General features: G+C 41.4%; 2 protein-coding genes across 3 annotated transcripts; both read right to left on the reverse strand.

Moving 5' to 3' along the window:
* Window positions 1–675: 675 nt before the first annotated feature.
* On the reverse strand, window positions 676–5,790 carry ttpal (tocopherol (alpha) transfer protein-like). Of its 2 annotated transcripts, none has more exons than XM_030119576.1 (6): window positions 5,756–5,790; window positions 5,135–5,361; window positions 4,329–4,572; window positions 4,033–4,226; window positions 3,271–3,381; window positions 676–2,509 (listed from the first exon to the last, which is right to left on the reverse strand). In XM_030119576.1, the coding sequence occupies exons 2-6, from the start codon at window positions 5,342–5,344 to the stop codon at window positions 2,231–2,233; spliced, it is 1,038 nt and encodes a 345-aa protein (XP_029975436.1). In that variant the 5' UTR covers window positions 5,345–5,361; window positions 5,756–5,790; the 3' UTR covers window positions 676–2,230. The 2 variants fall into 2 exon arrangements, with proteins under 2 accessions (XP_029975436.1, XP_029975437.1); XM_030119577.1 differs by lacking the exon at window positions 5,756–5,790 and adding an exon at window positions 5,619–5,749.
* Window positions 5,791–8,214: 2,424 nt separating this feature from the next.
* Window positions 8,215–13,647, reverse strand: hnf4a (hepatocyte nuclear factor 4, alpha). Its single transcript, XM_030119573.1, has 10 exons — window positions 13,560–13,647; window positions 12,459–12,633; window positions 12,206–12,300; window positions 11,624–11,730; window positions 11,382–11,537; window positions 10,800–10,887; window positions 10,538–10,690; window positions 10,167–10,403; window positions 9,376–9,498; window positions 8,215–8,412 (listed from the first exon to the last, which is right to left on the reverse strand). The coding sequence occupies exons 1-10, from the start codon at window positions 13,645–13,647 to the stop codon at window positions 8,267–8,269; spliced, it is 1,368 nt and encodes a 455-aa protein (XP_029975433.1). The 3' UTR covers window positions 8,215–8,266.
* Window positions 13,648–25,612: the final 11,965 nt, after the last annotated feature.

A 25,612-nucleotide genomic window follows, 5' to 3' on the forward strand; every position in this document is an offset into this window, starting at 1 on the left:
AGAGTTAAAAAAAAATTAATTAAAACCTAAGAATGTTGTGTGGAATGAGTATTTTATTTCGCTTGTAATTGAGTACAATTTAAGGTGCATTTGATATCATATAATTAAGTTACTTTTTTCTGATTGTACTTGAGGAGCAGGTGTGTAACATCTGCAGACGTCACCTCATCTGCATGTGTAGTTTTTTTTTTTCTATTATTGCTCTGAGTGATTGAGTGACTTAACTGTGGTAATACAGTGAGAACGGGCAAGTGCAGCTTCTTCCTACTTCATTGAGAAATAAGTCATTTGGTCTTACATTTTATTAGACATGTCGTGTTCTATATTTAGATTTTTAGTTTATTTTCCTGTAGATTTTCTTCCTTTATGTTCACAAAAAAAAAAACCCCAAACGATGTATCTAAAAGGTGAAATTCAGCACAGTAAATCATTTTTACTTTGCTTCTAATAAAGTATTTTTCCATTCTGCTGAAAATGCTTTCACTTTAAGACTGAAATGTTTTTCTGTTTTTTTTTTTTTTTTTTTCTCACCACTGTATTTGTGTTTTCTTTGGGGACCAATAAACCCAGCTTGGGAAATTCAGCTGAAGACAAGATGCTTTCACACTGTGAAGAAATACAACTTGCATGTAGCCTGAAGCATCCAAACCACCAACAGGAGACCAATAGCTCTGCTGCTATTGAGTTTTACTTTACTGTCTTCACGATCAACAATACACTTTTCTTCAACACAATACAGCTTATTTCAGCCACAGACATGCTAAAAAAAAAAAAAAAAAAAAAAAAAGGATAAAAATACAACAATCGTACCGGAGTTAGCTTCAGGCTATAGCAGGACAACAGACCAGCATTATTGCACATTTCTGTACATGGCTTTGTGTACAATTTGGCAAACCAGATGTCTCTAAACGAGATGAGGGCTGAATGTTTTATTCCCCTCTCGTGACTCCTGTGATCGACAACGGCTGTGTTAAGACTGCGTGATGAAACACAGGCAAACAGCTTAAAAATGGAAGTTCTGGGAAAAAAAAAAATGAAAGACATAAGGCAGATTATCTGAACTTAGAAAAATAATCCTCTTTGAAGATTCAAGCCACAAAACTGAAGCTAAAAAGAGATAAAGGTTGTAAAATACTCTATGTGATATAGATTCAGAAGTAACATTTAACATTAGACCTATTACATAACTCTCTCTCGCTCTCTCAGCCTTGTGTCCACGTTCTGACAATAAAGTATTTCCGTTTCTGCGGGAGAAAATACCTGATGAAAATACACATTAATATTGCTTTGGTGCACGCAACAGAAGTTATACAACAGTTTAAGGCAATGTGCAAAATGGTTGCTTAAACGCAAAAAAAAAACCAAAAAAAACAGCGTGAGCAGAATAGTGGGGCATTGTAACCAAGCCGAGCACTAACAACCAATGGAACACGACGAGAAAATGAGAAGGTAGACTAGTCAGAGGAAAAGTGAGTTTGAGGAATCTTTTCTCATTTTAAATTAATCAAAGTAGATCTTCTAAAATTAGTGTCCATGTGTACCAGGAAACGGCTTCTTTGCTTTCATCATTCCTCGAGAAAACAGGAGGAAAAAAAACAGCTAAAGATACAAGGTACAGGCTATATTCTGTGAGAGTGATAACAACTGCACCGCTGCGTCTCACTGGCGTTCATCCTAAGTTTAAAAACAACAATTTAGGGCTAGGTATTCTCAAATTAAGAGGCCCACTTTAAGTCACAGTGTGTTTAGTGTTGAGCTGCAGTCTGAGAACAGGGCGGCTTCAGTCATAAAATGATGCACTGAAGAATTTCCCCCCACTGATTTGTTTCTGTGATACAAGTGAGGCCTCAAACTGAGCAGAAAAAGAACGGCTTGTTTCAGAGGAATGTCAAGCAAAGTCTGTTTCAATGTACACACAGTCAGCTGACTGAGGAAAAACATGAGCTTCGTCGTGAACCGACTGATAATGCGTTTCATGGAGCTCATCAACAACGGCGAAAACATGCACTGGCTCGTGGCGAAGCATCTTTTCCAGAGCCTGGAGCTGCCTTGGAGCGATGATTGAATGCTGGGCTACGTGTAAACTACAGAAGACTCTCCACCTAAATTAGAGCTGCTCAGTTAGTAAAATAAGTCATGTATAATATTGGCAACTTGCCCTTTTTAAAGTCTGCACGCAAGTTTCATTTGAAACAGAAAGCAGTCCTCGTGCGTCAGTCTGCACGGTGCGTCAGTAACAGTAGTACAGCTGCGAGCGCAGCCCCCTGAAGGTGTCCTCATCCTGTCCCGAGGCCTGCTGGCCCTCAAACAGCATGGAGTCTGGGAGCTCCACGCCCTCTAGTGGATCCGGCTGGCAGAACTCCACGATGAACTCCTCCTCACAGTCCAGCAGGAGTCTCGACCAGGCGCGCATGTCCAGCTGGCCCGCCGTGCCGCCGTACTCCTCCGGCAGCACCGACCGGGGGATGCTGCGGTGCAGCGAGCGCAGGTCCGAGCCGTGGAGGATGTACTGTCCCGGGACGAGAGAGCAGAGACACGTCACTCCAGTCAGTGGACGAAGTGATTTATGTGGCTGCAATCAACTGAGTGAGATGTGAAAAAAGGCGTTCACGATAATGAACCCACAAAGATTTATTGTCTGTTGGCTGCCCTCACGGCTCGGCTGCATGATCCACCCTGGAGCCCTTTCTTCCTATCCTGTCACCATTTCTGAGACTTTTTTTTATTTGTAATCTTCTCAAAACTATAACTACTACAACATTGTAACTATAAAATTAAAATTAAATTGCAGGCGCCACAATTATCACACATCCTGGAGTTCCTTCATTTTAACTTGGACCTCTGGTCGTGAAAATGGCCCAAACACTGATCAATGTTTTCAATCCATAATCTGCCAGATTCAGAAAGCTACTCACTTATAAATGATCTTATCTGGCTCTGAGTGCTTTTCCAATTTTCTCTCAGTTTTCTTAACAATTTTTAGCTCATATTTTATTTAAATCTTATGTCACCTTGTAGTCTCAATAGAACAAAGACATTTTAAGTGAAATTGGTCAAAACCTTTATATAAAGGTTTTATTTCATTTCTTTTAACAGTGACTTCATTCATTTAAAAGAAAATGAATCATCACCCACTTTCGCAAATGAAAATAGACCTGTTTTTATGTTGTTTTCTTTAAAGAAGGTTTTGGATTTAAGTCAGACACACAATTGAAAATGTGACCTTGTTGATAACAAAGGTGTGAGAAACATTTCAAGGACAGTAATTACCCTCTCTGCCATCTTCTCCTTCAGGAAGGGTTTAATTATAGCAAAGATGCCTTTGAAAATCCTGGGTTCATTAATGATGTTAACGGCCTTGATCCTGATTGGAAATCCATCCTGAGAATTAGAAGAAAAGGTGCAATCAGAGCAGTCACAGCTGGAGCCTCTCATACTTTACATGCACTTTGTGTACTGATGTGAGAGCTATCAAAAAGGAGTGCTCCAGATAAAAAGATGCAAGATTTAACTATTTTCATCATGGAATAAGTTAGAAAAGGAGACAGACAGATAGATAGACTTGAAAAAAGGAGAAAGATTGAGTGAAATGCAGTGAGATATAGCTTGTGGTAGATAAAAACGAGACAGACGTCATCATGGTGAGCACAGTCACTGAACAGCTGATTGACGTGCCATTTCCTGAGCGCAGTTTGCATATTCCCGTGTGGTTACGCTCTCTGAGCACTCTGGCTTTTTCCACACAACCCCAAGAAGACATTCATGTTCAATTAATTAAACATCCCAAGGTGACTTTAGAAGTGCTTGTGTGTGCGAGTCTGTCTGTCCACATTAGTACTACACACAAGGTGAGAACCTTGGAAAACAGTTCAGGCAATCCTGATCCATTGCAGCCTCGCTCTGGTTTTAGTGTTTCACTTGTTACTGTCAGGTCATCTGTTCTGTTTACCAAGACGCAGCAACTCTAGCCTGGATGAAGCTGAATTAGAAACTGGATGGATGATATACAGCATATCCATTCAGATGTCTTACCTGGAGGATGCTCACTACTTTCTTGGCAAGGAACGGGCCTGGATTGGATGCTTGTGACATTCCCACCCCAGTGTAGTCAGCTAAGATGACGAGGCCGTTCACTTGAGTTTCCTCCGGTTGAATCAACTTCTCCAAAGTCAGATAAATGGCACGCACGTTGTCGACGAAAGGGTAGTCATTTGGTTTCCATTTCCCTGTGAAGAGGAGTTTGAATGAAGTTACTGGACATTGTGAGCAAAGACTTGTGCGAAGAGATTCTGAAAACCCATCAAGCAGCTCCATCATGGCAAACTGACCTGGACGGAGACACAGGATGTATCTCCCGTTGGGGTCCGGCTGAGGCAGGACTGTGAGGAAGCCCAGATCCAAGACGTGTTTCACTGTGGACGGCTTCAGGTCCTGGAACACCTCTGGCCAGGCCTTACGGCCCGCGTGGTAATTCAGCAGGAGCTGCAGGGCTCGGTCATAATCGAACTTCCTGGCCCGCAGGAAACGCAGCAGGAATGCATCGTCCAGGCGGGTCCTGAGGTTGGGCTGCTCCTGCATTGTCAGATGGAAAAATAGAAGTTAGATTTATGAACTACTGCAAAAAAAAAAAAAAAAAAAAAAAAAGTAATTTGTGAAAAATATTCAAACATGGGAGAAGGGTCTCTTCATGTGGCTCCCATGTGGCTAGAATTTATTGATGACCATTGAGGGTCTTAATAACTTAGTCTGTCATACATTCTTGACCTGTTTCACACCTGTTTTTGTAATTTAACAAGCATTCAGTATTTTCAGCTAATTACTGCCCATGTTCCTCTTTGAATGCATTTTAAATGCAATCCAATGGTTCGTGTAATCCAGGAGAAATACAGCAGCAAAACAGCTATCAATATTACTTCACAACACTTGCTGGGACATATTTTTCTAATATAAGTCAATTAAGGCAACACTGAAGGCTCATGTGGTGTTTTGGACGTATCAATTGTTAATCTTATTTATTCAGAAAAACAGAGTCAAACGTGAATGATCTTTTTACACAAGCTGTTTAAGTTGTGATGGACTGGTGGCCTCTCCATGAATGCACCCTGCCCTTATCTTAAAAGCTTTGAAGTCCAACCTTAAGGATCATGTCTCTCAGTGCCTGGACATCCCGAAGACGCCACTCTGGCTTTTCCTGGAGCTCCTCTCGCGCCTTGGCCACCAGCTCAGGGGTCAGGGTACAGGAATAGATGGGTGGAGGGGGTCCGGGGAACCAGCTGTGTCCTGCAGCTGCGGACGGGTCCACTGGAGGACAACTGTGGGTGAGGGAGTCATGCTGATCGGCCATGGACTGAGTGGGTGATGCTGTTTGGACAGTAGCGCAGAGGAGGAACCAGAGAGGGACAAAGTCAACAACTTGTGTCATTCTAGGAAAACGCAGTATATACAACTACCCAGTAACACGCTTTGCAACAATACATTTAAAAATCTAAAACAATGCATAAGAGCCTGTTTGAAAATAGTATTTAAAGATCGACATGAGCATAATAACGGTGGTTGTTCACATCAGATTCGAGCTTTCTGAACACAAGCTGCCCATACTAAATATTACGAATACAAACCTCCAGATTCGTCCTGTGCTAACCGGCTAAAAGATAAATAAACGTCTCTGAAAACCAACTGATAACTAGCAATGCGTTAATTATCAAAAATAACTGTGATGATTTTAAACTCTAAAACCACAAAATCCAAAACCGACCTGCAGAGAAAATCTTTTTCCTGGTGGGGAAACTGCGCTCTTTCATTGGTCCGTTTACATCACGTGACGCAGCGTCATCCATGACGCTGCGTCACGTTTGTGCGTCTGTTGTTTTGGTAGCGATGATGCATTCCATGTCATCGGAAACTAGAGACCTCTGACTTGTGGCGCAATTAATTAGAAAACAGAACATACGGTGCTTCTTTTTTCTTTGAAATTTTAACCCAATACAATAATGCATTGTATTTCAAAACATCTTTTTTTCAGTAAACCCATATTATCGTCCTGCTGATTTTCTTAGAGCTTTGAAACAATTCTCAAACCAGCAATAAGTCACATTAACTCCACTGTATAGTTAATATATCCAAAATTGCAGATGTACAACAGCGCAAGTTGTTTTGAATACAATATAGAGCCTCCTCTTTATCATTAAACTAAAATACTGTGGACAAACTCAATTCATTCTCATCCACAAGCCTTATCTTTAGTAAGGCGGTAGGTGGCGGAATTCGCCAGCACGTTGCAGACGGCCTCTTACAAGACTCCATATCAAATGCAAAACTCTCAGGTATGTGGTCATTTATTTAAAATGTGCAATACGGTCTTAAAATTTCATCAGATGGGCATTCTTAATGGGTTGTCATTTTGCTTTTTATATCATCTTTGATGCGCTGATCTAATATGCTTTCGATGGTCCTGAAATGAGAGGCAGTTGGTGGTTAGATCCAACTCAGACACAGTTGTTTTTTCAGCTGCTTAAAACCATTTTAATAATGAATTTGTTTGAAAATAATATTTTCACAATTTTAATCAATTAGTAAGTGAAACAATCACAGCTCTGCTGGTAGGATTTTCTATAGTTTAATCCTAATCTGATGTTATAATAATAATCTGATGTCCCAAATGTACACATGCCATGTAAGTAACGACTCTTTTAATTTCTAATCCATTAACCCATCTATCATCCACCCTTCAGCAAATGTCTGTACAATTTTTTCAACAGTAGTTTGCTGTGTAGGCAAAGGTTAGTGAATGGCTGCAGGTCCCTTTAGCTGACAAGTGTCTGGTGTATCAGAGATGTTTCAAAATCATGTTTCAATGCATGATACAACACAAGGAATTATGACCTTTTGTGCAAAGGATTTAACTTAGCTAATGACACTAATCTGATTTAATGTAATTACTGGCCTAGAAACAGCACTCAATATTTCCTGTTGTTGTACCATAAATGTGCCTAAATCCTCACTCCTAATTACTTAGAGGTTAACATGGGACTATTTCATCTTTTCAGGCTTCTGGTCCCTTTTCGTGAACAAACATGAAGTGAAGTCTGAATTCATTGTATTATTTATTTCCCAGTTGGAATGTAGCAAAACATCTTTGAAGTTTCCCTCCCGTCTTTATCGTCATAAATTCCTATCTGTAATGATTTTATGGCTGTTTATCAGTCTGAGGCAACATATTGCTGTAGAGACTATCAGTGACCAAGCAGCACTGCCACGTTGGACCTTTTTTTTCCCTTCCCCTTCACAGACTTTCTGTCTATCTGTCAGACACCGTGTAAACAGCCTTATTACCTCAGTTAATGCCTCTCATGAGTGTGGTGTGAAACATAGTCTTCAAAATGCAGTGTAAAAATAGACTGTAGGATTTATTAAGTCATCTTCACATTGTAAGGCGAAACATTACCTGGTCATTTAAGGCAGTACAGGTTACAAGGCACAATTTAAACCATCAGGTAAACTGTGACAAAGTACTAAACAACAAAATACAACATAAAAAAAAACAACACAATACAATAATGGGAAACTTCCTTTACGTTTCTGCCTATGTCTTCTGAAAAGTGGCGCTAGTAAAATCACGGCATGCACCAAGCGTTTTCTAATGTTAGATTTTATCCAGTGCATAAAACACACCACTTTTATATTTGACTTTTTCACAAAATATTTAAGAGACCCCAGATAGCTGGACTCATTCAAGTGATTTCCTTTAGCTTTTTTTCTGAGTTCGTTTCATCAATAACAAACAGAAAAAAAAAATTACAAATAAAAAGAAACAAACAACAACTGTGCAACACTAAATAAAAGACAATATAAGGCCTGTTGTAACATTCATAAAATACTGACATGGCCATGTTACCATGTCTAATATAAGCCTCAATGCACACACATACTAAAGTAAGTGATGTTTCCAATAATGAACTCTATATACAACAGTGTACTTGTTTTTCGTTTTTTTTTTTCTTTCTTTTTATGTCAGTCTCACAGAACAGCCTGGAAAGTTACAACGCTTACAGTTTTATCTGGCTTTTACTGAGCTGCGGAGCTCAACTGCAGCTGCATTTATGTACAAATAAATCCCTGAAAACTCAGGCTGGGAACACACATTCAATTATATTCTGTCTTTTAAGTTACTTTGTTTCAGTCAAGTTTCACAACTTCAATGCTGATTGGGTAAAAACTAAACATGGTATAATACAAAAACTGAAAGTATAGAGATTGAAATGGGTTGTTAGATAGCTTCTTGCTTTGTAATGGTCGGCTGAGGGATGGAGGTTGGCTGCTTGGGCACAGTGGCTATGACCCCCTGAGCCATTTTGTAATGTTCTGAACTGGAGGAGGCAGTAGGTGGAGATGGTATGGGGGTTTCAGGAGTGGCTGAAAAGTAGAGCACAAACAGACAGAAAGCAAGTTAGAGGGGGAAATTGCAGCGTAAGCAGGTGCGTATTTACCCATCTGAGGGTATAGCATGTCATTGGGCAACACCATTTTTTTCAGATAAGGAAAATAAGCACTTTTGTGAAATTTCTCAGAGCATTAAACATGTTAAGAAAGAATAACAGAAGTTTTCTTTGACAAAGTAAGCCAGATTAGTTCCCGTGAAGAACTGAGAGGATTACGTTGCCAAGCCTGTTTGTCCTTCCAGCTACCTGACTGTAGTGCACATGCAGCCACGGAGGGGGTTTCTATTCAATAAATTATAGCTGAACTCTGTTGACACAGATCAATGATTTCAGCTGTGTTCATCAGTCTTGAAAAGGCAAAGCTTGTTCAGCTTTTTACAGTTTACAGCGCAATTTAAGGCAACCTCATTTTCCAAGGCAGCTGCAATTTAGACGTCACATTTTATATATAAGACACGTCAATGTGCTTTACAGAAACGTAAAAACTTTTTAAAACAAAGAATAAATATGAAAAGAAATGCTGAAAAAATAGAAAAAGCTGTCTCACGTAGTAGTGAGATTGTCCTCACTGGGATAAAGTGGTATAGAAGTTGGATTAAAGAGGGACAAAATCAGAACCTCATGTGTTTTTAGAAAACTATATCATCTGCATAAAGCAAGAGTTTCAATTTAAACATGGTGATTGAGGCTCACTGAAGTTCACTTGCTAGTTTGTTTGATTTCTGTGAAGTATAGCAGCTTATATGTTGGGCTTGATTCCTTTGCTGCACTTTCTGGCCTGAGTCTGTAGATGATTGACAGACGCATTACGTTTCTGTTTGATAAGCATTCCATTAACATATAAACCGTTTAATAGTGTGCAGATCAATGGCAGAATTTTAGATAAGACATAAAATAGATTAGTTGGACGAAATGTAAGTTTGTATTTCTTTCTTACAGATTTGACCGTTATGGATCGGCGTCGGCATGTTGCTGGTCACGATGACGTTGCCGCTGAGGTGCTCCTGAACCAGGTGGGGGTGCAGAGAGTGGGGCGCATGTGGAGCTTCATTAGCAGAGCCTAAGAGGCAAAGGCCACAAATATACTGTCATCAATATGAATATACATAGGGTACACTTACATTTAAATAGAACCTGAAGAAATGGACCACCTCTGAAAAAGTAAGTGAAATTACAGCATTACATTGTGTTTAACGGTGCCTCCTGGTGCAAAAATAATGTGAAATTTCTGAAAACTCTGTCTTCCATATGCAGCATTCAACAGTAGTCTGCATGCATGTCTTTATAAATTCTGCTTCTTTTCCAGCATTACCAATCTGTTGTCTCAGCTGTCAGTATCTCGTAACGTTGGCTACTCTCGCTAAAACACTGCTTTCCCCAATATGGTTTGTTTTACAATTTCAAACTGACTGCATTACATATAAAATGTATATTTGAGGCTTTGTTTTTGGTTGTAAAAGGCAAAAAACCAAGAAAAAAAAAAAAACTAACGAAGTCCAGAAATTTCCTTCAACAACACCCACGAGTGTTTGTGTGCAAGTTAAACCCATTAGATCATTTTAAAACACATCTGGTGTTATTGTATTTAAAATTAATACCTGGGTTAAATTTAGACGCAGTTTCATTACCTGTAAAACCACATATTTGTGTAAATGGCTACTAATGCAGCCCCTTGGGCCACCGTTAGCAGAATCCTTAGTCTAAGTAAACAATCTGAAAAGAGCTCACCTCCTAGAAGCATTTCTTGGAGCAGATTGTCGATCTTGGCCATTCCGAACAGTTTGACAAACTGGATCTGTTCGATCATTTGCCAGGTGATGCTCTGTAGCGTCGGCAGCAGCAAGAGCAGCTCGCCGAAGCGACCCCGGGAGTCGTACTGCCTGTCGTTGATGTAGTCCTCCAGGCTGACCTGGACCTGATATCGCATGCGCTTGATTTTTCCGGGGTCACTGAGACCTTTGGCGTCTGTTGGTGAAGAGAAACATGCTAATGAGTCACTTTTGACTTAGGTAGGGGGCCTTTTCAGGCATCTAAGCCCTATGAAATCTTCACTGGAATTATTGGGAGAACAAGAACCAATGAGTTCAAAATGTTAGTACCTGGGTCGAAGAACACTATGGCCTTTAGGCATGCATATTCATTGTCGTCTATCTGAAGCTCCTGGAAAGGTAGCACCAGCTCATCAAGAATCCTCACTGCCACTCTTCCTACCTCCAGCTCTGGACTGTTTCTGGGGATGATGTGGTCGTTTCCTGCGGGAGGGAAAATTTAAAACGCTGCATTAGATTTATTTTTTTCCCAGGATGAAGCAATATTATTGAAAAGTAAGTATTTGGATTATAGGTGCATTGACAGTTTTACCTAATAAGAGGATGTCTTTGTATAGCATGGACCTCTTTGCAACACCAAGGAGAAGATGTTCTCCTGCGTGAGCTCGCAGCAGCGCCACCTGAAAACAAACGTGTAAATATGCTTACTGGGAGTCAGGGGTTCATTAAGGGTTTATTAAGGGAATCATTAGGGGTTTCAGGGTTGTGGAGTACTTGTTGATCCCTCGCTCACAGGATGCTTTTCTGCTGAGACTGAGAGCTCAGAACGAGAGAGAACAGCCTTTGCTGAAGGCCGACGCTTGTCTCACTGCATCCGCAAATCAGTTACCGAGTCCCGGCGATCACACTGTTAATGATTCTGCACGTTTTTAAAAACAGCTCATCACATCCTCTCTGAGGATTTAAACACATTAACCATCCGAGGCGAAAAGTCAAGTTTTTCCATGATAGAGAAGTCTGCTGTCCTTCAGGATTTGTGTAGTTTGTCTTCCGGTTTACGAAGACATGCCGCCGTGCAGCCCTGCAGCCCACATCATGGCCAATAGCAGACGGGTTGATGAGTGACCAGAGCGTCTTTACTACTGTGTACACTGTGTCTGTGTACCAGACTCACCTGGTCATCGAGGGGCAGGTCACAGAAGGCCGGGATATACTTGGCCCACTCCACTAACACCAGCAGCTGCTGCTTCATGGACTCACACACGTCTGTGATGGCGGCGATCTTTTTGGTTCTTATGTCGCCGTTCAGTATGGGCGCGGGGGACGTGATCTGTTTTTTGGGAAGATTGCAGACGCGAATGTGTCGTTATGAGTGATTAGCCGCAGGTAAATGTGAGTTTCGGAGATGACTGATACCTGTCGTGACAGTACGTCTGCTTGGATGAGTGCATTGATGGACGGTAAACTGCTGTCTTCATAGCTGGATCTCCTGGTGCTGATTCTGTCTCTTTCGTTCTGCACGGCTAAAAACACACAGAGATTTAGAGTCTTATTAGTGCTGCGGCTTTAGAATATCAATTTAAGATGCAAGAAAACAGAAAAGAAGATAAAAAAAAGTTGGTCTCTGTCGCTGCCTTTCAGTGTGACGGATCTCCAAGTCATTTAAAAGAAAAATAAGCCTTCCAAGGCTGTCATGTTTATCAGTATATGGCTATTATTGCTCGGAAGTGTTTGCTCAGCATAAGCTGGCCAGAGGCTTCGATGCTCTGCTGAGTGAACATTAACAAGGTGTAGTCCTCTCCTGGGTGTTGCGACACACTCAGACAAATCCTATCAGTGGAGACAGCTCACACTGTGGCCGTGATTTGCTGATTAAAGTGAAAATTCTGCGTTTCTGTCAGAGAATTGGAAGTTTTCACAACAGCAGAACTTTTCCAACTGTATAGATTGAGTTTATAGGTTTGCCGCTTCATTCTGGAGAGGTAAAAAGCTATCTACCTTCTTTCTTCATGCCAGCTCTGAAGCATTTCTTCAGTCTGCAGTATCTGCATTGATTCCGCTTGTCTTTGTCCACAATGCATTGCCTGTTGAACCTGGGAATTTAGGAGAAAACTGCTGTTTGTTGCTTGTATTGATTCAAGGAAAACAACATGATGAGCGATGCAATAAATGTTGCAACAATCAGTCAACAGCTCATTATGACTCAGATAAATAAATGAATAATAGTCTCCAGCATGCGGTTTGCTCTCACCTGCAGGAATACATGTGGTTTTTGCGAACGCTGCGTCTGAAGAAGCCCTTGCAGCCGTCACAGCTAGACGCCCCGTAGTGTTTGCCGGTCGCTCTGTCCCCACATATGGCGCATAAGCTGCCTACCGCCAGGTGACTCGCAGCGTTCATGTTAGCACTTTCAGCCGGCGATGAATCTAAAGGCCAGAAAGACAAGAAGAATAGAAATATCGCCTCATTAGGTCAGGAGGGGGTTGAGCGCGTTAGTTGGATAACTCCTTGACCTGAAACTGGACTTAAATGTAACGATAGTCCATAGGCAGGAAAAAAATATGTTTGCTGAGGAATTTAAAGGCTGTCTACTGTCACTTTGATTCATTTTCGGTGGGTGTCAACCGCAGGAGAGATTAGTCTGATCACCTCCGCTGAAAAGCCGCCTTGATCAGAAACTAATCTGTTTCCTGCCTGAGTAGCTCAGACAGAGTCAACACAGCGTGACTGAGGAAGGTTTGATTACCTGTGAAAATGCAATCACCGCAGACTTCTTTTCATGCAACCTCACAGACACAAGACTGGCTCAGTCAGTCACCGAGTTTGGTACACATTGAGAATATGAGCTTCACTGGAGTGTGAGAGAGGATGAAGTTAAGTGCAGTGGGATCTGAAACGATCCTCTTCTGTTTATGATACGCGGATGACAGCCAGAAGTCATGGGAGGCTGCCTCTACAAATGAGTCGGTGTCATTCGCAGCACCTATCGAAAAACTGCATCCCATTTCTGCAGTTTGGACGGCGTGGGAACGGACCGTTTGTAACAGGAGAAGCTCAGTCACGATACTTAAAAGTTCTGCTTCATCACGGAGTGAATATTGATCCCACTGACATCACCCTGCAAGCTGAAACAGGTGAAAATGGCTTGGCACCGGTCCAGCAAAACAAAAATCCCTTAATGTTGAGCTATCGAAGTCTAAAGTGATAAATGATGATGGCTGCATGGGGCAAACGGACAAATGACCCCCTTTTATCACCCCATGCCAAATGAGCCTCCGTCCTCTGCTGACCAAAGTTTTTAAACAGTAAAAGTCTCAAAGTTCAGCGCCACGGCCGCATATATGTGACTCACCTGTGCCCAACGGGAGCACCTGCATGTTTTCGAACTCCAGCGTGGTGTAGGCTGGGTCCAGAGCCTCGCTGTAGTCTGCCATGTCCATGTCTGCCAGCCAGCGCTCAGGGGAAACAAATTCTCAACTACTTGACAGTGGAGCAGAAAGACTTGTCCAAGACACTAATGTGCCCCCCCCACTTCTCGTCCTCCTTCTTCTTTTCTCACACCACCACACACCTATACGAACCCCCCCACCCCCCCCCCCACCTCCTTCCTCTCTTTTTGGGCCTGGCTCCACCCAGTGACAGGCTGGCTTCCTGGCCTCAGTGGGTTTGGATGGTGGTTACTGGTGTCAGAGAGGAGCCCAGTGACTGACAGCAGAGAACTCTCCTCCTTCCCCTCGTACCGCTAACCAGAGGAGAGGTGGAGTGTCTGTCTGGTTGATGGTTAACTAGCCTCTTCAATGGTGAATCACAGGGTTGTTTTTTTTTTCCTTTTTTCTTTTTTGGAAGAGATAGCACAACTTCGATATCTGCTACCTCTGCATGGTTCCCAGTCAGTAATGGATAAACAATTCCTCCACGCAAGAGCTCTATCAGGTCAAACCTTTGGCAAATCACTATTCGCCTCTTTTAAAGCAGGTTCATAACCCAGTTCTTTGGTGGTGCTTTGGCATGCTGCAATCACGTGCGCGTCAGTTCCAGCACCTATATAGCTCTATAAAGCTCAAACTGGTAGCTTAGATTGATTGGTAAATTTATACTTTTTTTTCCATAAACATTAGAAAGAAAAAAATAACGATTTTCCCCTGATTTTCGAACAGGAACTGCTAGAATTCTTTGAAATCGGAATCAGAAAAGTGTTTTGATTCACACATATATAGCTTACCATTGCAAATCTGCACAGCCGTACCCATACAATGATAATACGAAGCAATGGGACTGCATTTGGCTTGCAGATACTTTGTATTTAAAACCACATGGTAGTAGAAATGAGTCGTAAATGACTATTATATCAGTAGCACACAAAACCAAGCAGCCCAGTTTTCTTTGAGACAAAAATTAGATAAAGGATCACCTAGATGTCTGAAGACATTGGCAGGCTTAACTGATCACGGTTACTAGAACAGTATCAAAAATTATATTCAAGAACAACCATTCATGCATAGATTGAACTGTACAAAATTAAAATTAAAAGTATGTTTACTAAAAATACTCAAGTAGTGGAACAAAGTGCTGTTCTCATAGTCTATTTGAAGTATTAGTCAGCTTTAATGCTATATGTTACATTTGCATTAGCAGTCATTTAGCTTACGTTGATGATAATGAATAAATATCCAAACCACATTTCTCAAAGAAGTAAATCGACATTACACTACAACCATTTGTTTTAGACACAATCAAAAAGCTTGATTTTTCTGTGTTTCCAGAAGTTATACGTTTTCAAAATGCATACCACATTGTTTAAATACTGATTCAAGTTGTGGACTGTGATTTATAGTGAAGTAGTATATGATGAGTCGGCCAAAACTGAAGTTAGTATGAGGAAAATTACAAACTAAAATCCTCATATAAATGCCAAAAGATACTACTTGATTACAGTAATGTTAGAAAGAGGCAAAACTACCATTCAGAGACACTAAAATACCAAAAAAGAAAGCCAGTTCAGCCTGGATCAGAGCAGATTCATGGAAAGTTGAATGGAAAAACAACGTGGAAGATGCAAATCTGCAACAAACGGGATGGATGAGCTGCAGTTTTCAGAAAACTATTGAAGAAATTTGAGGAGCTTCACAAAGAGTGAACTGAGAACAGCGTACACACACACAAACGTGTCAAGGATAAAGAAGTATGGAATCCGGTGTTAAAGCCCTCAGAATGCCAATGCAGATTCACAAGAGGGATGATCACCGTTTCACTTTACAGTCAGTGTTGCATTTCTGAAAGGAACCAGAGTTCAGAGTGTGGAGAAAGTGTGGAGCGACTCTCCCAATCCCAGCTCCATTGTGAAGAGTCCACAGTGATGATTCCAGCTGCCACATCATCCTCCGTTGTGTTTAATCAAGTCCAAAGTCAAGAGATTTTACAGCTAATTCTTCCTGCTTCTGTTTGCCCACAAGCCGATTTCCTTTTTCCAGCAGGACTTCCTACTTGTCCACAGTGCCAATTCTGCCAAAAATCCTCCCGGCCGCTTTGCAGGCTGTGGTTTTTCTGAGCTTGATTGAGAGACACCCGCTGAAGGCTACTGAAGGCTGCAGCCACAAACTTGTGAGCCGCAACGCCTCAGTCAGACCAACCCCGCCCTCATTAATGCAAGGATGAATACAAAATTAGAGATTAAGCTTTTCTTTTAGCCTGAAGGTAGACACCAAGTAAAGAAATTTGTGTAGCATTTTTTTCCCATTGTTCTGGCAATGCATTATGGCAACAACAAAAAATAAAAAATTCATCGAGAAATCTGTTCACCAACTCAAATTGTAACACACTGGTATAAATCATGCATTTGAGAGATGAGCAGTAACGTCAAGACAGTTAGACTTCACCCATGAAAAATTAGCAATGATCCTTCATGATCCTTCCTATGTCATATTATGTTTTATGGCACAGCTGTAGTGAAAGGAATCTGATGGTAGCCAGATCATATATTTGAGCTCATGTTTATGAGTGTTGAGAGTAATTAGCTATCCATTTATATTGTGGTTCTACAACTGATGTTAAGTGGAAAAAAAATAAATAATCAAATGTATTTACAGACCTGCTTTCCTGTTTCCAGCTGGAAGGAAAACATATAGAGTAGGAGCAAAATTATTTGTGCATATAGATTACGCTCTTTTGTTGGTTGAGAGTCATTCATAACTCAGGTTTTCTTGCCCTCAGTTGGACTTGCAGGCTTGTGCTTGTCAGGTTGCCTGCTCATTGATTTTCTCTTTTTTGTTACCTGCACATGCTTTACAACCCTAACACTGCTCAGAGTTTCCAAACCTAACTTTACAGAAGCTGCTTAGAATCTGGCTTGACTGCAGCGAGCCTGAGTCCAGACTGAGGGCAAAGAAGCCCTCTTTACAAGTTAACCTGTCATGGCAGACAAAACAAAATGTACTGGATACAGAGTTGGAAGGCTATCCTGAGTGGGAGTGCAGACATCTAAATTAACACGTCATTCGGTACAAGCGCACACAAATACACCAAACACAACTACAAATCTGTATACGGACATATACTTTGATATTCATATGCAAATGTATGTATTCCAAACACACGTTGATACAAATCTGTGTCACAACTCTCACAACAGGCACACAGATTTCAAGACACAAAAAAACAAACAAACACACAACTCTCCACATCCATGAACGAGCTATTTTACTGTTGTGATAGTTCTATAAGATAACTTCACCCCTGACCTTCCTCACTGTCTTCCTCTAGGTTTCAGCTATAATTTCAGTTTTATTTGTTATTTTTGATTTTTTTTTCTTCTACTGCTGCCTCACGTCCCTTTGTGGTCACCCTGGCATATCGTGTCAAACTGAAAAATGTGAATCCACACACATCTGTCCACATGCATCCACAAGTCACTGAGACTGAGATCAGAAATCAAGCTGTAGATGGTTTAGGTGTGTACTGAGGAGAAGCATTCTATATGGACAAAAGATAAGATGACAGATGACAGATATTTTCAAGCTTTCCACTGAGTACGGTATAAAGGCTGAGCAAGCCGAACATTTAGACCTGAATACTTCATTATTCTTATTCAAGACTGAACTGAAAGTTTCATGTGTGGATTAAAATGTGTCGCATTCGACCTGAAAAATGATGCAGCGTTGCTCAGGAAGCACACGTGCTCTCCGGTCTTCGGCAGTTTTCACATGTGACTGTTGCAACGCGCTGTCCTGAGTGCGATTGTTTACCAAAATAAATTCAGTGCTTGCGCAAAGCAACCACCTTTTTCCACATCACCCACAGCAAACAGTAGCCTTGTATTTGAAGAGAAAGTGCCAGTACATAGCGGTAGGTCAACGATCCCGAGTTCATCCAGACCTCAAGCAGCAGTAAACCGCGTGTATCTCAACCTGTTAACCATACACTCAGATTATACTGGGCACTCGTAAAATTATGTTTTCTTGAGCGGGCAAACACTATAACATTCCTTCAGCTCCTGTGCATCATTCTGAGATGATCTGCTCGCTTTGCTTTAGTGATACAACCCCAAATCTTTTCTGACTGATCCCATTAGTTCTCTGTTTGCTTTGGTACTGAAGCGTATGCAAGAACAGCTTGATGTAATCGATGGAAAAAAACCCTGTGATTAAACAACAATCGGCAGCTTTTGACTTGCTGATGATCACTTTGCAGTTCGATGGGAGCGTGTTTTTTCGCTTGTGTGTACAGAGGTCAACCATTACAACATTTGCTTCATGTTCGATTCGTGCTGCTCTTCTGCAATGTCCATATTTGCTCAAGAAGTGTGCTGATTATTTCAAAGCAATGACCGGGGAGGCGGGCGGGAGGGACGAGGGAATCAGTGTGGAGCTATGAATGAGTCACTCCCAGCAAATCTTATCTCGCCCGCCATTAAAGCGCTTTTATTGCTTCTCCCATCTGAAATTTCTGTGAACTTCTCAAGGAACAGTCATATACAAGACAATAAAGTATAATCTGCCGGGTCATAACTTTCTTAATCAGAAACTGACAAACAGTTCTGATGTGTCACACAGGGCAGCTTCAACTCCTCTTGTGACTTATCAGTTTTTTGGAGTGGAGGTTTCCCTCTTCTTTTACTCTGCTTGGATTTAAACAGTGTAGAAGCTGTGAAATACATGTGCTTCCAGGAGATTGATTAAAGACCCACTTTGGTGTTCTGGTGATCAACTAAATGCAATGAACAAATAAACTGATTGGTTTACTGAAAAGACGTTCGATACTGAGATGCTTTTTAAGATGCAGGATGGTGCTTTGACAACGCCAGAGCAGAGACTGAACATCTTCACTGACCACGCCTGGACTATAAAATATCTCCTATCATGTGAGAGTTTACTTCCTCAGGGAGTTAAAACAAGCTCACTTCCCTCATCCACTGTTGATTAATCCATCATTCAGCCACAGGGTCTCCTGACTCCGGCCTCTGAAGACCACCTCCTCCCCCCGGACCCTTTGCACTGACAAACAAATTAGACCTTGGAAAAAAAAAAAAAAAGCCTTTTTCTCCCAGCAAGATTATAGGAAAAGATCCAGACTTTTTAAAACATGAAGAAAGGGACTAAATAATAGCTTCTAAAAATAGTCAACCACCCGTCCACCTTCTACACAAACCTTGATGTGCAATAACCCTCCAATCCACTAAATCTGATTTACGCTATTTCATTACTTTAATATGCTTTTTTTTTTTTTTCAGTTTGCAATGCCAGCTACAGCTCTTAAACTTTTCTCTTTCTTTGTGAAAGTTTCAGTTCTGTTTCATTCTATTCTGGTTGCTTTCTGCACGATTCGCAGGCTTCATGCCAGATGCTTTTCCTGAGATGACCTGATGACTTCAGGGTTAAGGGCCTTGAAAGCTGCTTTCTGTGTAGTTTGCATGTTCCTCCAGTGCTTTTGTGGGTTGTTTGTGCACTCCAGATTCCTCCCACAACCCAAAAACAAGACTTTAAGGCTAACTGGTGATTCTAAAAATGAGAGGTGCACTGTCCGGAGTGTAACCAACCTTCACTCATCGCTGGCTGGGTGAGTGTTCATCCTACATGCTCTGATTTTATCATGATTATAATTATATGTATTGAGTTTCTTTATGTCTATCTGAACATTATAACAATGGAAAAAAAGCTTTACAAAAGTTTCAGTCAGTTCACTTTCTCCCACCGCATTTTACAGAATGTTCAGAGTATTTCATTCATATGGGAATGTGGCAGCTTACTGTTTGGATTACTGGTGATAACCCCACTGCATTCTTTGGGTTTGACTCCAGCGGAAGTTGTAATATTTTCACAATGAGCCACGATCACACGGGGAAGTGTTCGGTCTGGTATTCTTCCCTGCACTTGACAAAAACTTGTGCTTATTGCCACCTTCAATATTGACATGGAATCTAAGCATTATGGGTAGGAATAATGGGTTTATTATTCGACCATAAAAAAACAACGTAGCTAGAATTGTAAATGTAAACGCAGCCAGAGGAAGTGAGCAGAAGTAATGTCAGTACCTGCAGTCTCACAGTTGCATTGCTTATTATATCTGAAGGCTTGTGAGTTGCAGAGTTAAATGTCATTGGTTCATTTTCAGCAGTTCATTCATATTAGTCAAGTCTTCTAAATCAGTCATAATGAGCAGATCAGATGCTTGTTTTGTTTTCATGTGTCAGGAGATAACAAAACTAAAAGATGAGCTCTGAAGACTTTCATAAGCAGCCTCATGTGACAAAGTTCACTTCAGATTGTATCACAGCAGAAACTCAAGCAGTGTGTCACGATGAGCTGAGACAGGACGGTCACAAGATGTGTTTTTATCCCGTATGGTGACTTACTGTTGTGCTCGACTTCAGTTTTACACTTAGATTGTTTGTGTTGTGATTGATTGAAAACTTATATTCACTATAGTCTTTTAATCTTTCTGTGTGTCAGTGTTGTTTTCTGTCTCAAAAATCTGGACGAAGTAGTTATGAGCATGATGCTGTTGGAGAAAACAATCTTCCAGGATATTTAGACGATGGTGGCAGATTTTAGTTATTAATCACATACTAGGCACAGAGGGAAGCTGCTGGGCTGAAATGTGATGGGCCAGACAGCGCTGTCTTATAATCAGTCACCCAAACTATTGCCCCGGGGCTAAAAGTCAAAGGATCGCTGAGACCTGATGTAACACTTGTGTGATTCTCCCCTTTGAAACTTCAAACTCCAGTTTGTGAACAAAGTCCTGTCTATCTTCTGAATAGGAATCTCCGACCACTGACCAAACTCCATTTGTAACCACTGCCTATTTGTACGTTCTCCTCAATGACTACAATTCATTTTCCCCAAGTCCGATCCCAAAGGCAGGCAGCGGGGAAGCGGCGTGGTAAAAATCAAAGCCCCGGAGCCGGCGGCCAGGGACAAAATGGAGAGAAAAAAAAAAAAAGCAAGCCGGTCAGGACGGCCTGGGAGAGTCCAGCAACACGTGGAATATAAAGCTTGTCTTGGGACTTATTTTGGTTTCTTTCTTCAGCGAGCTACAAACCACAGTGGAAATGTGAGGCTCGTCCCAGGAGTGTGTTGATAAGAGCAAAAGAGAAGGAGACAATGTGCTGCATGCAGCAGATTTGAGGCTGCTGCAGCAGATGGAGGAGATAGGTGAGTAGAGTGTCATGGCAAAGACCTTGTCAACAGATAGCTATCTGCAAATAACACGGCTGATGCAAGCCCCTGCGGCCGAGCTGGGGAACATCATTGCCTGTGCCAACGAACTATTCACTTCTAATGACACAGATTTGCTATTTAATCTTCATCCAGTTATCTTTTTGGTTCAGTTTTAAGACTCATTGCATTTCAAAAAAGCTCAACTCATCTCCAAATGTTAAATGCAATGGAAAGGTTTGTTTCTTCTGTGAATGACAGTTAAACTTTAATTTAAAAAAAAAATTGATTATGCATAAATTGATATTTAAAGCCTTGTTTTTTAGCTTTATTCTTTATCATTTTATTTTATAAATCAAAAAATCATCAACACATTGTTCCATTGCAGAGTGCTGCAAATGTTTTTCCTATTATTGAGTTTCTGATAACAGAAAACTATTAACTTTTCAGCTGTATTAGGATTTTTTGAGATGCAGCCATATATTTTTTGTATTTTTCTTGTGAGTTAGACTCATTAGTTTATCTGCCTTCTTCACGAGGCCTTGGAGACCTGCTACACACACCTGGGTTTAAAGGCTGTGATTCTTCTCTGGTTTTAAGTTGGTATTTAAACAGGTTTTATAAGGAGGAACAGAACAAAGTTAAACTTGAGTCATGTATGATACCCAGGTTGGATGACACTTTTAAATTTCACTGTAGTTGTTACACTTACAAAAAAGATGCTTTATTCTGTTGTGTTTGACTCAAAGAAGCGGTCAGGGTTGAATTCACATTTTTCCCATGATACTGTCGGCAGCTCTTCGTGCTTCAGGCTAATGATAAACCTTTTCCAGCTGATTTAGTGGTTTCATATTATAACAAGGAGTTGCAAATTCAGGTAAATACATGAGGGAGTTCTGTCGGAGGGAAGCGGTTTCAGTCTAATTACTTCTTCCCTCTTAGCTTTCTGTCAGCGTGCTTCCTTCACTCAAACTGTCCGACACAGGAAAAACACGGGATCTAGTTGCGACTCGAGCAGCCTCCGTGCATGAAATAAGTAAACAATTGCATCAATAAACATGAAGACCGATGTGCGAAGTAAATCAATCACAGCGTGTGATAAGCCCCTTCAATCATTAACCCTGTTTTGCTGAGAATTCATTTTGACTGCGTGTCTTGGTCGCCTCCCGTCAGCAGCTTCGCTCTGAGAACATTTATCTCCCCGATTCTCAATGGCTGCGTCAGTCAGCAGCCAGATAATCAGTGTTTGACCGCCGCGGCTCGAATAACAAAGCGTCAGATATTCAGGAGGTTATCCCATCAACGCAGGGCTTCATTTTAATAGTGTTGCATCTAAAATAGTAGAGTAACCTGATTAACACTGTCAACAAATTCCTTTTTTCCAGTTTCTTTTGGCTTAACACAGCAGGGCATCGTCAGCGACTCGATCCGCAGCCTGTCGAATCAATCACTTCAGGTGACTCCTTATCAAACCGAAGTTATATAATTCATTGTCAGCTCATTATCCTCACGGCAGACTTTCCGTCTGCAGAGGTCACATGTCGCTCACTGCGGCCGGCCCGGCGGGTCAGCCTGGAAGAAGTATTTGCGTGTTTAACTTGGAGTAAAACTAGTAAATCATCCATCTATTCTGCTTCTTTACGGCTTTATCCGCAGTGGGCTCGCATTGACCCCACCGCACAAGGGCCAAACAGCCCGAGCAGCGCAGTCCGGCTCTAACCGTCTCTTTACAAGTGAAATTGCTGCATCTAGTTCAGGGGGTCAAACATTAGGGCTGACCAGAGAGTCCAGACGCTCCTCTGGGGTTATTTGGCACGGCCGAGACAGTAACTGGGACAGAGGACTGAACAGCAGATGGCAGCAATATGGGCAACCAGCAGTAAAAAGGAGCTACTTTATCGGTAGTGGAATTGCCTCGTCATAAATCCATTCAGCGATGATGAGACGGCACGTAATGTGCAGCCAATCAGGCCAAAAGTCTCTCTGGAGACGAGCAACGTGGAAGATAGAATGTCATTCATCTCTGTTCGACCCTGAGCTGAAGCTGATGATCCCAGCTGACTGCGGGCGAAAGACGAAACCCTGCTATAACCGCCTGCACAGGAAATAATTCAATCACATTTTATTAAAGTTGCGCTGCAGATTTAAAAAGAAAATCTCAAACTGCTCATTAGACCAAAAAAATAGGTAACAGATTAAAAAATACATGAATGGAATGAGAGTTAAGGGGTAAGATGATGGTGAGAGAACCTAAATATCACTGTGGAACTTGAATCACTTTCAAATTTCACAAATTACAGAATAATATATTGTTTTGAATCACCAGGACCTGCACGGTAAACTGCAGAAAGCCTCTGTAGAAAAGTAATGAAGCAGACCGAATATTACACTTTAAAGTGGCCTTTAAAACATTCAAAAGAGTTATTGTTAATTTTCAGGCTGCGGGTTGAAACATATTTAATGTATAAATATAATAACAAAGCAATACTGCATTTAAACTATAATTCACAGCAGGTTTTGCAAGTCAATTCTCAATCCTTCACACAGCTCTCAATACATGTTCAATCTGTAAAATGATCATGTTGAAAGTTATTTTTTCTCATTTTCAACACTGATTTCAGTAGAGGCACCATTACGTCTCATGATACAGTCAGATCTCGTGCAACGTAGCGTTAAACTGACTAAAATCACTGATGTTTCACCATTTCCACCGAGCAAGTTCTTTACTTAAAGATTGCCTGAACGTTATTGACTATTGCTGTTATTTTTCTGTCTTGGTTTGTTTTATTTAAAAAAAAAAAAAAAGAACTTTAAATGTGACTTTGTAGACTTTTTGAGTTTATGTATCAAAAATATGATCAATTGAAGCAGTTTTGGATCTACACTCCATATGTTCAGGCAGTTTTTAGGAATTTGCTTAAGTAAAAGTGGTCAAACACAGTATCATAGAAAATACAATACAAAAATAACTCCCATCTCAGTCGTGAGCAAAACAATTCTTTCTTCTAACTTGACAGTCACTGGCTGCAGTGCTGGAGTCAGGATTTTCTGTCAGGATTGTATGAAATCTCAGTTTTCTGCTGCCATCATGTGGACACACACCGTCAGTCCACACCTCACCGTCCATCCTTCAGTGTGGATGTGTCGGAGCAGACACCACCTCAGGGCAGCTGCAGACCGCCACACTCATTCACCCCACAGTCACCAATGAGCGTTTTGAAGTGAGGGAATAAACCAAGAGAAATCCCGCACATGCACAGGGAGAGCATGCAAACACCGCAAAGAAAGGCCGCCATCGGCACAAATTTCATCCACAGTTCGGTTAATCAACATTTTTTTTCTAAACTTTGTATGTTCAGACCATAGTCTAACAGACACAATGCATATTCAGAGAAAAGGTTCTTGTTGGCTTGTTTTCCTTCATTTCTCAGGAGAGAATCGAGCAGCACTAAACCGAGAACACACGAAGCCATTGTGTTCGTCGGTCTGCGTTTCAGCCCTGCCTGCGTCCCGCCACCTTTACCTGAGCTGCTGAAGTGCGGCGTCCCATCCTGGCCGTACATCCCTGTGAAGGCCGAGCTCTGACAGTGAGCCGGCCAGCCGAGCGAAGGCCCATGAGCCTCGGCGGCTCTCTCCGGCCCGGCCAGGCTGAGGCAGGCTGGGCGAGGAGACGCGGTGCCGCTGCGAGTGGACGGCGCTGTCTGCCTGAGGCCGCCGGCCCGGCTCTAAGGGCTCCAGGCTCGCAGGGATAATCCCCTAATGCCTGTCACAATGAGATTTGATTGGAGATTTGAGCACCCGGATTAATAGTGTCAAGTGAACAGTGTGTAATACCAGCTCGCCAAGCGGGCTGCTAATTGGCCTTTCTGCTTCTGTTAAACACAACTAGATTCGTTTTAAAACTCATACTCCACGTCAGGACTGACGATATCTCATGTCAGTCGCTGAGCGGGTCTTCGTCGGGCACAGGGTGATTTTTCACAAGTTTAATTCTCAAAGACCAGCTGCAGCTGTTTAAAAACTTTACATTTTTTTTTATTTCTTACAAACATCATTCCACATATTACTTTTTGTATCCCAGATGTGTGTGTCTGCATCGCAATCTGCGGTTTTAGGCGTTTGGTTGATCAAGCTTGTCGTTTGTCTTCAGAGTCAATGTTTCACCTCTCGTCTCAGATAACTGAAGCCACTGCAACATCTCTTAAGTGTCTTACTTTACCGTTGTACTAGCGTTTAATGTTTTAGTTTAATATATTTTTCATCAACTCTAAGGTAACATTTTATGTCTGATTTCTTCTGAAAAATCCTAAGGAAGAAGGCATGATGGGAAATACTGTTTGTCCAGTCACTTTCCCTCAGTGCTCTATGAAGCACTTTTAATTATATTAATCTTCATGAAAGTGCTGTACAAATAAATTTTGAGTGCTTATTATCAATTGTTGCTAAATATAAACTGAGTGAGAGCTAAAATTAATTTTTAATATGAGTTCTTCAATATTACTGTGTTTTTGATGGTCCAGAGATGCTCATGGCACAAGTCTTATCTGTGGCTGAATGACAGGACGGTAGAAATCCTGAGGGTAACTTTAATGAGAAAGCTCCATTTCCAGCTAGTTTTTGAATTGTCTCACTTTCATAAACATCTCAACTGTTTGTGAAGCTCCGCGTTTTTGCATGCCGAAGCCCAGCTGTAGCAGCGAGAAGCGGGTAGGAGGGATAAAAGCCGCTCACGCTGTTAAAGTCATTCGGCTTC

This window comes from Salarias fasciatus, chromosome 20, assembly GCF_902148845.1.
Source record: "Salarias fasciatus chromosome 20, fSalaFa1.1, whole genome shotgun sequence".
NCBI classification, from domain to species: Eukaryota; Metazoa; Chordata; class Actinopteri; order Blenniiformes; family Blenniidae; genus Salarias; species Salarias fasciatus.

What these genes read in the sequence shown, in the direction of transcription:
- ttpal (XM_030119576.1), bottom strand. Translation starts at nt 5,344, where the DNA reads ATGGCCGATCAGCATGACTCCCTCACCCACAGTTGTCCTCCAGTGGAC. An exon ending in CATCCTGTGTCTCCGTCCAG is followed by an intron (nt 4,227 to 4,328) that starts GTCAGTTTGCCA and finishes TCCTCTTCACAG; the next exon opens with GGAAATGGAAACCAAATGAC. An exon ending in AGGAGAAGATGGCAGAGAGG is followed by an intron (nt 2,510 to 3,270) that starts GTAATTACTGTC and finishes GTCCCGGGACAG; the next exon opens with TACATCCTCCACGGCTCGGA.
- hnf4a (XM_030119573.1), bottom strand. Translation starts at nt 13,647, where the DNA reads ATGGACATGGCAGACTACAGCGAGGCTCTGGACCCAGCCTACACCACG. An exon ending in GGTGCTCCCGTTGGGCACAG is followed by an intron (nt 12,634 to 13,559) that starts GTGAGTCACATA and finishes TCTGGCCTTTAG; the next exon opens with ATTCATCGCCGGCTGAAAGT. An exon ending in AACCACATGTATTCCTGCAG is followed by an intron (nt 12,301 to 12,458) that starts GTGAGAGCAAAC and finishes CTAAATTCCCAG; the next exon opens with GTTCAACAGGCAATGCATTG.